The following is a 12,739-nucleotide window of genomic DNA, read 5'->3' as shown; positions in this document are numbered from 1 at the left end:
ACACTTGTCTATCCTGGAGTTTCTTAGGTTTTTGAGTGAGTAAATTCTCTCTACTGCAAACTTTAATGCGGTCTTCAGCTTTCTTCAGTACTTCTTCCGGATATCCTCTATCTTTGTAACGTTGGTGTTGCAAGTCAAGATTCTTTATGCATTCATCTTCTTCAGAACAAATCCTCTTGATTCTCATGTACTGAGATACTGGGAGGTTATCCTTCAGGTGTTGGGTGTGAAAACTTTGATATAGAAGTGAATTGTTAACATCAGTTTGTTTTCTGTATATGGTGGTAACAATTTGTTTTTCATCAATTTTAACTAGTACATCCAAGAAAGGAAGTTCTTTTTCGCTTATGGCGTGCGTGAATTCAATGTGTTCAGAGCATGAGTTTAGCCTTTCTATCTCTGATTCCAAGTTTTGTCTAGTTCCTGACCATATCAGGAAAATGTCATCAATGAACCTCCTATATAAAGTTGCATGGTCATTCCAATTTTTGTTGTTGTATATATGATCTGCCTCGAATTTTGCCATAAAGGTATTGGCATATGCCGGGGCCCCGGCAAATCCCATGGATGTTCCATGTTGTTGAAGGAAAAAATCTGAAGACCATTTGAAATAGCTGTGGTGTAAACAAAAATGTAGTAACTCTAAAATAAACACTTTGTTAGCTCTTACAGCATTCTGTTGTAGCAAAGCCCATTCTACGGCTTCCAACCCAGCGAGGTGGGGAATTGAAGTGTACAATGACTTGACGTCAATAGTACACAAAAGTATGGAGCTTGTTGTTTTGACATTTTTTAGCGTCACAAGAAAATCATTGGTATCTTTAATGTACGATGACCATCGTTGAACGAATGGTTGTAGGAATGTATCGATGTACTGACCGAGTGGTTCAAAAATGGTGCCACACCCGGTCACAATCGGACGCATGGGGGGGTCTGAAAGGTTTTTATGCACCTTGGGGAGCATATAGAGTGATGGTTTCCTGGGATTAGTCACGGTTAGAAATTGTTTAGTAGTGGCAGATATGTGGCCTTGATCCAAGGCTTTAGTTAGGATTTCAGTGAGTGTTTGTTGCAGTTCAACTGTGGGATCTCTATCCAGTTTCAGATAGGTCATAGTATCTTCCACATGTTCATTCACTTTTCTAAGGTACATGGTCTTGTCCATAACTACTATGGCGCCTCCTTTATCAGCCTTCTGTATATGAATATTAGGATTTTCTTGAAGACCTTTTATGATGGACCTATCATAAATCGAGATGTTTTTCCTCTTTGACTTCTTCAGATTCATGTTTTCCATTTCATTAAGGACAGAGTTTTCAAAGGCATCCAAGATCTTATGGCTCACTGGAGCTTGAAATTTAGATTTCGGCTTGAACTCTAGGAGTTCAGGTTCTTCTTTCGCCGTTTGTTCCGGTACCACATTCGTGAAGAAATGTCTTAGTTTGAGGACCCTCATGAATTTAAAAAATGCAATCTCATTTTCCAAGTTGTTGGTGTCGTATGTTGGAACAAATCCTAGCCCTTTATTCAATATTCTCGTTTCATCCTTTGTCAATTCTATCTGTGAGATATTTAGGACCAAGTTCACCTCGTGCTTCTTGTTCGGACTCCTTCTCCCTCCTCTCCTTGTTTTGATTGTTTTTTCGGTTGTTTCCCTGGAGGTTGGCTTGTGTCCACTACCTGGGATAAAAAAGGCTGGCTTGTGGAGATGGATTTAGTGGCTTCAGTTATTGTTTGTCCAGTACTTGTCACTGCCATTTATAATTGTAGGAAAGACTGGAGGACGCAGGAAGGCTGTCAAACAGAGTTTAATGGAAACACGTCCGAAGACAGGTCCAGCCTAACAGTTAATGCTGCATCATTCCAACAGCATCAGAAACGTACACCTTTGAAAGATGCAATGCCTAGTGCATGTGCATAACAACAAGCAGATGGAGACACGAGATGTCACGAGAGAAACCTCGTGCCATCTCGTGTCATGAATGATATACAGTATATTATATATACAACACACCTCCCTTCCTGTAAAAAAAAAAAAAAAAACAAAAGGAACATAGTAATAGAACTTTAAAGGAAAATCCCATACAATTCTGTCTTAATTCATGACAAAATCCTTGTATTTTGCAGGAAGACGATGAGACCTATGGCAATTTTTTGAGGGTACCACAGGTAGAGTGGTATTGGTATTCTCATTCAAAGGATTCCCAGAAGCGATTACTGCATTACCCGAAACCTCACAATCAGATTCAAAATCAAGAAAAACGTTGCTATCATCATTTGACACAACAACATCCTTGCCTTTAAGTAAAGAACTGCTGCCATCCTCGGACGTGAACAACTCTTTCCCTTTGAAAATGGAAACTCTGTTCAAATTCCAAACACTCCCGTCCTCTACTCTGACAGCATGTTTGAAAACTTCAATAACTTCCTTGGGACGTGACCAAATTTGACCACCCTTCAAAACACCTTCTTTCCTTTTTATGCGAACAAAATCACCAACGTTAATGACATGTCTGCTAACTGATCCTTGCTTTGCTGCCATCCTTTCCTTCATCTTATCCTTATATGCGCTAACCCTGTCTCGAACCAGATCATAATCTACCTTTGAAAAACTGCAATGGTCACTCAGACTTCTTTTTAACCACCACGGAGTTAACCGAGTACTGGGTTTCCGACCCCTTAAAAGTTCAAAAGGACTAACCATAGTGACAGAGTTGGGAGATGTTCTATAAGATAGTAACATAGACTGAAGGGCATTACGCCAATTCAATTGGCCTTTAACAGACAGTTGGATAGCCTCCTTCACAACTCTGTTAAATCTTTCAACCTGGCCATTGGCTTCTGGATGGAATACAGCAATCCTATTGTGTGTGATCCCACATTTGGTGATAAAACATTGAAAATCCTTGCTGGTAAATTGCGGACCATTGTCGGTCACTAATTCTTCTGGGATTCCTTCCCTACAAAAAACTTCATCCAAAAATTCCACTACACTTCTAGTAGTTATCTCCCTAACCATCTTTACCTCTGGCCATTTTGAGAAATAGTCTATTAAAACCATGCCAAATTTTTCATGTTCAGGTAGAACGGAAAATGGGCCAATGAAATCGAGGCCTAACTTCCGCCAAGGGCCGAAAGGACACTCCACAGGACAAGGTTCAGGGCGTAAAGGGACAGCAGACTTATCACTGTTGGCGCACTCTGAACATTTTTGGACATAGTGTTCCACACAACTGTCCACACCAGGCCACCAAAAAAAATCTTTAATGCGTCTCCTGGTGAACGAGATTCCTAAATGCCCCTCATGGGCTATGCCAATGATAGTATTCCTCAAGGAAAAAGGTGGAATGAATTTATCACCTCTCATGAGGACCCCATTTTCGATAGCTAACTCATCTTGAACTTTGGCATAACTCATCATCTCGCCTGAAAACTTCCTTTGTTCTGGCCATCCTTGTAAAATGTAATTTTTGACCTGAGTCAATTCAATACTCTTCTCCATTTCTTTTAACCAGGACTCCTTACTCAAATCAAATTTCTCCCCAAACACTAACATAATGTCTTGCGAAGTAAAAGCTACCTCACACTCATCGTCATCACAAGGAACATCACAAGAAGTATGCAACCTGGACATACAATCAGCATGGATGTTGGTTTTCCCTTTTACATATACCATCTCAAAATGAAAGGATTGTAGCCTGGACGCCAACCTAGCCAAGCGAGCCGATAAAGTTCGACCTCCACCTGGTGCCATCATGTAAATGAGAGGCTTATGGTCAGTCTTAATAGTAAATTTTGTTCCCCATAAGAATGTTTTAAAGTGTTCAGCTGCCCAGACTGACGCCAATAACTCTCTTTCGATAACTGAGTAGTGTTTTTCAGCATCCCTCAAAGCTCTTGAAGCATAAGCGATTATCCACTCTTTCCCGCAGTCATTCTGCATGAGCACAGCTCCTAACCCAGTACTGCTTGCATCAACCATGATGGTACATTTTTTCCCAATAACAAAAGGTTTTAAACATGGTGCATTCACAACAAATGCTTTAAGGTTCTGAAATGCCTCCGTCATCACGTCAGACCATAAGAACCTTGCATTCTTTTTCAGAAGTGGTCTAAAGAAATCAACTTTTGAAGAAAAATTGGGAATGAATTTGGCATAGAATTCCATTAAACCTAAGAAGGCTACTAATTGTTCTTTAGAAACTGGGACGGGAGCTTTAATGATGCTCTCGATGTGTTTTTGCTTAGGTCTGATCCCAGCACCACTTATGGAATGTCCTAAGTATTCAACTTCTTTTTCTCTAATTTTGCACTTATCGAGGCGAAGAGTAAGACCTTTGGAAAATAATGCAGAGATAACACACCTCAAATTATTATCATGCTCCTCTACATTTTTCCCAAAAACAAGAATATCGTCTTGAAAGGCGATAGCTCCTGTCAAACCTTCAAGTGTCTCCTTCATTAGCCTTTGAAAGACGGAAGCGGCACTAGCCAATCCAAAAGGCATGCGTTTATATCTGAAAAGACCTTCTGGCGTAATGAAGGCCGTCAGATTTCTGGAATCATCATCCAAAACAACCTGATGATAGGCACTTGCCAAATCTATACACGAGAAAATCTCAGCACCTCCTAATGTCGAAACCATCTCATGCAGATTTGGCAAGGGATGAGCATCTACCCAAATTGAATTATTTAAGCTGCGAAGATCTACACAGAGCCTCAATTCGCCGTTGGATTTAACCGAAATCACAATCGGGGAAACCCACGGGGAGGACTCGATGGGCTCAATGATGTCCTTGTCACACAAATCTTTGAGCAGAACTTTAAGTTTATCCCTGTAGGTAAGAGGAACGTTCCTGACTCTGTGCCGAACAGGAACAACACCATCATTGAGTTTAATGGTGTGTTTGAAACCCAAAAACTGACCAAGTTTTCCACTAAAAACATCAGGGAACTCAGATTTCAATTTATCAATCATGAGATTACGATCAGGATCACTGGTGTTAGCAACGGAGTAAACAGGGGGGTTGGCTCTTGGGTCTATCTTAATCCCCAATTGATCCTGGTGTGGCCATCCTAACAAAGGTTGCCCAGACTTAGCGACATAGATTTTGCCATATGTGGATTCAGCGGCAAAGGTAATTTTCCCCCAAAAGTAACCCACCAAATCAATCCTATGTCCAGTATAACCCCCTGGGGAAATGTCAGATTCAAGTAACATTTTGTTTGGCCAATTCTTCTTTACAATATCTAAACCTAATAATGTATACCATGCACAGGTGTCTACAAAGATATTAATTGTCTTTCCATCTATAATTACATCACAAGATGGAAATTTACTTACACCTTCACTACCACAAATATTAATGACAGTATTGATATCATTTTCATTAGAATCATAGTCATCACAATCTTGAACAATATTAACTTTTTTGGTGGTAGATTTGCAAAACTTTGTTAGATGCCCTTTCTTATTGCATTTCATACACATTTTATCAAGGGCAGGACAAACTTTAGAATTTGCTAAATGATTTGAACTTCCGCATCTGAAGCAGAACCATTGAGTGTTGCTTTTCTTATCACTTTTAGTGTACTTAAATTTTGAATCACTCTTATTATTAGCAAAATCATTTTTAAAAGTAGACGGTTTCCTAAATTTCTCTCCTTCCTTGGAAACGCTAAATACATCTCCTTTTTCACTCCCTCTTATCTCCTTTACAAACTTCTCGGAATGTTCAATTGACCTTGCAATGTCAATGGCTGCATTTAGAGACATATCCGAAGTTGTCCAAAGTCTTTCCTGGACTTTCTTATTATTTGTTCTCATCAGAATTTGATCCCTTAATACTTGTTCATAGTTTATATGTTCAAAATCACAAGTTACGGCAAGAGATCTGAGAGATGATACAAAATCATCAATTGGTTCATCTGCAGATTGTTTGCGAGAATAGAAAATGAATCTCTCCATGACAATGTTCTTTTTCTTTCCGAATCTAATTTTTAGTTTTTCTGCTGCACATTCATACACATTTTTTTCACCAGGATTGGTTAAAGGTGGAAGAGTAACGAATTCTTTTAGTCCAATCCCCCCAAGGCAATGTTTTAAAAGAGACAGTTTCCTCTCAGGTTCACATTCAATACCTTCCATAACCTCAACATAGGCTAGGAAAACAGGTTCCCAAATTTCCCATTCCATAGGGGGATCACCTTTATTTGCCAAAAATGAAGGAGGAGGAACAATTCCACTCATGTTAAAAGATATTAGATGTGAAGAATAAATGTTAATAAAAATACCTTTAGCAGGAAATAATTGATGAAGGTGACCAAAAGGTGTAGAGTCTTCTGATGAAGTTGAGTTGCAAACAGATCGTGACACGAAGAAAACGGACTTCAAAATCAAGAAAAACGAACAAATATGCACAACTCGATGAGATTTACCAATTTAAGATGGCCGCCATGGAAAACGCTTTGTTTTTGTAGGAAATAGCCTTGTTTTGAAAGCGTGTACTGATTCACGTAATTTTCTGCAGGCGATTCCCTTGTTCTCAAAGCGTATGACGACAACACGAGGCTCGCGCATGCGCGCGTGCAAACTGGATCTCCGACGAACTAGGACTCGCGCTGATCTAACAAGCTGACTCGCGCTGGTGTAAAACTTCCGAAAAAACAAGGTAATTGAGATTTTGTAAAATACCTTGAGAGCGGAGGCGAGTGTTGTCTAAGTCGTTGATCGTAGATAAGATTCGCTTGATGCGCTGAGTTGCTATGCAGTAGATCGAAGTAAAAAGAGATTCGTTTTTTTAAATAATATTCCTTTTTTCAAAATCAATGAAGAAATCTTCTGGATTTAGGAAAATAAAGTCTTTTTTTACCCTCGTCGCCAGTGTAGGAAAGACTGGAGGACGCAGGAAGGCTGTCAAACAGAGTTTAATGGAAACACGTCCGAAGACAGGTCCAGCCTAACAGTTAATGCTGCATCATTCCAACAGCATCAGAAACGTACACCTTTGAAAGATGCAATGCCTAGTGCATGTGCATAACAACAAGCAGATGGAGACACGAGATGTCACGAGAGAAACCTCGTGCCATCTCGTGTCATGAATGATATACAGTATATTATATATACAACAATAATGCCAATAATGTAAGACCAATTGCATTTCCAAAGCAATAGGTCTCGCATTTGTTAAAGTTAGCTGTTGGCGTTGAAAATGACAATATTTTTTACTTTTACTTTTTTATACTATTGGCAATAGTGATATGCAAATATAATAACTTCACTGCAAATGAAAAAACAAAAGTAAAAAACATTATTTTCAAAGCCAACATCTCTAACTTTAACAAATGCAAGACCTATTGCATTGCAAATGCTTATTAACATGGCCTTTCTGCCTTTGTTTAATTATCACTCAGGGGTCATATGGGCAGCTGTAGAACACATTTTAAAATGTTTTCTTCTACCGATAAGTGAAAGAAATACTGGCTTTAAATGATTTTCCTCATTTTTGTACCGGCAGGCGTTAAAATATTGGGGCATATTATCAAGGGGGTTTATTGCTGCTTTTTTGGCTTTAAAAGCCAAGAAAGCGGAGATAAAATTATCTCCCTATTACCTAGCTGTCGCTAACACCAGTTAGCGACAGCTAGTAGGAGATAGCGACCATCTTGGGCCCCACTTTGCATGTCAGTGATATTTGTCACTAATGACATGCAAAGTGGGCGTGCCAAGATGTTAGCGACTGGAAACAGTCGCTAACATCACTATCTCCTATTACCAACTTTTGGAGATAATCGCGCTAAGCGCGATTATCTCCAAAAGATAACACCTGCCCTGAGCAGTTCTTAGCCATGTTATCCAATGGGAGGTGGATAACATGTCTAAGACCATTAGCTCGGTAATGCATGAATATCGCTGACTTTTCAGCAATATTCATGCATTGCGGCCGATTTTTATCGCATTTGCGATAAACCTTGGTAATACCAAGGTTTATCTGCGATAAAAATCGTCACAGCTCAGCGGTAAATTTTTGTCTCTAACCAAGCAATAGCGATAATTATCGCTATTGCTTGGTAATATGCCCCATTGTTCGTGCATGAAGAAAATAGGCCAGGTGGCGGCCCAAGTCCCTTGTTGGGTATAAGTCTTACTTTTTTTAGAGAAGAGCCTCATTCCTTTCCGTTTTTCAATGGATCACTAACTTTATGGGTCTCATATTAGATAATCAATGGTTTCTGTTAAAGCATTAACTTTCGCTCAAACCCTCATTTATTTGTTGATGACCTTTGTTATAAAACATTCAATTTACATTTGTTTGCATTTCCACTATTAGTCCCTGCGATAGGTCTATTATACCAACGCAAGTCAGATACTTTTATCCTTCTATAGACTCGCAAATTATGCTACTCGTTTACAGTTCGAATTTGGGTGATGAGCACAAGGGTGCATAGCTAAGAAGTTGCAACAAAGCAAAAAATTGTGTTGCATTGTCACTCCTTTTTTGCCTAGATCCAAGACCAGCTGTCCGCATTTTTTAGCTGCAGCTCTAGAGTAGAATAAAGAGCGAAGTCTAAATTAATTACAGATTCGTACAATAAGATTGATCTCGGTAAAAAATACATAGGCTGACTTAAAGGCAGGTTACATATATATCATGTTACATCTGTTTACTATTTATTTTCAATCATTTTGTTTAAATGTTCTTAACTTACGTGCATAGTTCATACAGCCTGCACCGCCTTCTCTTTGCGTCTCTGAGGTCTGGTCTGCAACCAAAAGTACAGTACTACTAATTCAACAGGAATTACAAACGTCGTTCCGCACTGCTCCTGGGAGCACAGCAGTAGCCGCCATCTTTGAAAGGATGCATTTCCCGTGATCTAAAGGCACATTTTCAACTTAGATAACCGGCAAAACGATTGATTCATTTGCTAATGTCTTAATAAAAACATGTAAGTATTAACTGGTCTTCAGAAAAGTGTAGTTTATTAAATTGCTACTGCTAAAACAATTTTTACAAAATGCGCTTATGTTCATAAAATCAACTACGTATTTTTATTCAGAAATAGAAATAAGTAAAATTAATTAATTTCTGATTAGTTCAAGATCGTACCGCAGCGGCAAATTTATTTTCGCGATCGCTTGAAGGCAGAGCATGTAGCTTGCCGTCGAATCAGACTCTCACACAGGCTCCTCACTCCTTCCATTGGGCTGGCTAAAGACACCCATTGAATGGGGCGGGCTCTTGCATGTTTCGAAACGACGCTTCTACGAATAACAGAAGTTCATTTCAAACATAAACTTGGTGTCAGAGCCAGTGTCCTCCACTGTTTTAACAAGTTCAGTAAGAAAGATGTAAGATTCCGAGAAAGTTCATTTTGAAAGTGTTTAAATGCAGATCTTTCTGCGGTTGTGAGATTTATTCAAGGAGTGGTAATGCTACAAATGTAGGACAGCCAACCGTCCTGCATTTGCAGGTTGATCTTGTAGTCGTAGCGCTTGTTCGACTGCCCTTCCTATTTTGGTTCCGCTCCACTTTTAACCCTCTTAATGTACCAGCATTTGCATTCTATTAGCCCTGTAGGAGATGTAAAATCGTATTGATGCCTGCACAGCTGGCAATTTTCAGCTTGCAAATTTGTGACATTTCTATGTTTCAGTGCACTTATGAGTGACATTCAACTACCAAATGTGTGACACTTAGAGTGACGCTTTCTTTCAAGTAAAGGCAACCAATGAAGTCCACGGAAAGAGATAAATATCAGAAATCACATCCTTTCGAGCAATGCGAAAACCTAGAAACATATTGAAACAGCTGCAAAACCCCTGAAATAGAAGAACAGTTTCTCTCTCTTTCTATTTCAAAATTTTTCTGAGCCAAGGGGGGACCCAGGGAGAGCCAGGCGCGAGCCGGTCTCTTCCTGGGTAGGTTCGCGCGAGGATCATGAATCAGGTGGGACTGATTAGCGGAGGGGATAAAAGGGGAGACAGGCTGGCGGTTAGGAACTGCGTGGCGGGAGGCTAGAAGGGAGGTTTGTTTTGCGGCGCGTGTTTGGTGTACCTTGGTTTTCTCTGGCCACATGGAGGAAGCGGCGGAGGTCAGGAGGGCGGTGCAGATACTCTGCGAGGCCGGGCGCGAGGACCTGCTGCGGCCGGGTGTCCCGGCGGAGGCGTGGGTCGGAATGGCCCGCCCACCTCGCAAAGCTTCGGAGGGCGTCTCCAAGGCTGTGGAGGCGTGTTTATCCCCGGGCCCGGAGGAAGAGGAAGACGGCGAGGCGGCCATGCCGGCGGACGGGCCCATGCTCGTTGTGCCTGCCGATGCTGTGGAGCCCCCGCCGGGTGACCCGGGCGCCCTCCAGCAGGTATGTGACTTACCATTCTTTAGCACTGGTTCTCGTGGGGCGCCCGGGGGGAGGCGGGGGCGTTCTGTGGGCCGGCAGGCTCCGCGCTCAGGCGGACCTGCCTCGGGGAAGTCGGGGAAGTCGCAGGCGGGCCCAAGACCGAAGCGGGGCGGAGCCTGGATTTCCATGGGCACTCGCTGACCTCTCCCCCTGCTGTGATGCCTGCAGACTCCCCAATTACGGTGCCCCATTTGCCGGAGGGGGTGTCCCCTTACCTGTGGCTGAATGGCCAATGTTTCATGCTCTCCCCTGCCACGCCGGGGCCTGGTCCTGCCCCCCCCGCGATTTTGGCCCCCCACATATGGGTGACGCCGCCGCTTGGCCACGCACTGCCGCGCTGCCGGCTCACCCCCCCCTGAGGCTTCCACCCCTGCCCCTGCCGTGGTTTCAGTGGGCACTGCCCCTAGCTTGCTGCCCCACCCAGCCTCCAAGTCTGCGGCCGCCGGTGTGCCTGGCCCCCGGTCTGCCACCCCCACGCCCTTGGCTCCTGGTGAGAGGGGTTTGTTACACAAGGGGGCGCCCCTGTATCCAGGGCAAGCCTTGTTCCCGGTCCCCAGGGGGCGGCCAGGTGGCCTCCAGGGTGGTCATACGACTGGGTCGGGTGGTGTCCATGGTCTGGCGTCGGTGGGCCGTCCCTTGGGGGGAGATTGCGGTTCAGCTTTCGGGGAGCATGTTGTTGCGAACACTTCATTGTCTGGCTTGAGCGGCCGCAGTTTTCAAGCTGCGCCTCCGGCTGGGCGGCTGTTGGCAGTTTCTACGGGCCCGGGAACTGTCCCCACGGCTGTTTCCAGTGGTGGGCTTTCAAGGGAGTTATCTGGAGCGGATAACTCTTCTACAGCTTTCGGTGCACACAGCTTTCAGAACATTGACTGGCAGTTTTATGATGGGGGTATTGGTGATGGGGCTATGCCCAGTGGCAGCGCGCAAGTCGCATTTTCTGATGAAGTTTTCTGTGGGAGTTTTCATGATGATGATTTGGAAGAAGGGGAATTGAGAGACAAAGATGTTGGGCTTTTGGCAGCACGGGCCCAGGGGGGTGGGTTGGGGCAACCCACTGTTTCTCGTGTTTTGCAGGCGTCTCGTGCGGACCATGCAGCAGTACGAGGGGCAGTGAGGTCTGGACCTACTCAAGGGGATCGAGTGGCTGTTCAACCGCAGGCGGAGCAGCTGCCAAGAGGTAAGGATGGGTGGTGGTCTGTGTGGCAACCCAGGGAGAGTCTCCCTGTTAAAAGTACAAGATCTATGGGTACGGGTGATGGGGTTGTGGTTGAGCGAGTCGCTCTGGCACCGAGGCTTGAGCGGCCTGTACTTTCGAGTGTTTCTACTGTGCAAGTTGCAAAAGAAGTTTCTACAGCAGGGGATGGCGGGGTGGTTGCCACACGGGTTACGGAGGATAGTATCCTACCGAAAAAGTTGCCTTATTCTGGGGTGGGGATGCCTTTGGGGTCCCATTTGTCCGAAAAAACAAAGAATCTGATATGGTCTGGGGCATTTGTGGATGTTTTTCGACTTCTCCATAGGGATGTCCAGGCAAAAGAAGGGTCGAAAGAGGAGGAATTAGAATTGGCTCGGAGGCCTCGTGTTCCGAAGTCCATAGAGAATTGGACTTCGGCCTTTCTTATTTATGCCAGCGTTTATTGTCAACGTCATCCTGAGAAGGCAATAGACATGTTTAAATATGCAGATGTCATCCGCAAGGCACACAGTTATTTTGGCGGCTTTGCATGGTTGTCCTACGATGACGAATTCAGGGCGCGCATGAGCGCTTTCCCTGAGCGTTCGTGGGGTGAGGTTGATTCCGAGTTATGGTTGCAATGGATGGCATCGGCAAACCCACCTGCTACGACCCACACGGCTAGCGGGCAGCCAGTGTATTATCGGCCCTTTTCAGCTCGCCCCGCTCAGTCTGGGGCGGGGGTTTGGGGCAGAGGTCAATCAGCCGCCTCTGGCACATGCTGGCATTTTAACAGGGGTTCCTGTAACAGACCAGCTTGCAGGTACAAACATGAGTGTTCGCAGTGTGGAGGGAAGCATGCCCTCACCCAGTGTTTTCCCGGCCAGCGATTGGGCGATCAGGGAAGAGGTTCAGGGGGTAGGGGACAGCCGCAACAGTCTGTTTACAAGGGCTCCTACTCCTATTAGGCAGGAGGTTCTCGATCTCTGGCTGGTGGATTATCCAGATTTTGAGGCCGCTAAGATTTTGTCTTGGGGTTTCAAAATTGGGTTTCGGATTGGGTATCAGGGACCCAGGGTGGGCAGGTGGTCGGACAATTTGAAGTCTGCGAAGGAGAGTCCCCATGTTGTGCGGAAAAAGCTGGATGCCGAGCTTGCGGCGGGTAGG

General features: G+C 43.9%; 1 protein-coding gene across 1 annotated transcript in view; it reads right to left on the bottom strand.

Annotated features, from left to right (window-relative positions):
* Nucleotides 1-8,846, bottom strand: part of TRIM59 (tripartite motif containing 59) — a 69,411-nt gene extending 60,565 nt beyond the window's left edge. Inside the window, exon 1 of the mRNA XM_086944205.1 lies at nt 8,710-8,846. Within this exon, the coding sequence (XP_086800331.1) occupies nt 8,710-8,715 (6 nt within the window). The 5' untranslated portion in view covers nt 8,716-8,846. The remainder of the gene's footprint in view (nt 1-8,709) is intronic.
* Between the last annotated feature and the right edge of the window lie 3,893 nt (nt 8,847-12,739).

This window comes from Lissotriton vulgaris, chromosome 11, assembly GCF_964263255.1.
Source record: "Lissotriton vulgaris chromosome 11, aLisVul1.2, whole genome shotgun sequence".
Classification (NCBI taxonomy): Eukaryota; Metazoa; Chordata; class Amphibia; order Caudata; family Salamandridae; genus Lissotriton; species Lissotriton vulgaris.
This window is presented reverse-complemented; position numbering and strand designations above follow the sequence as displayed.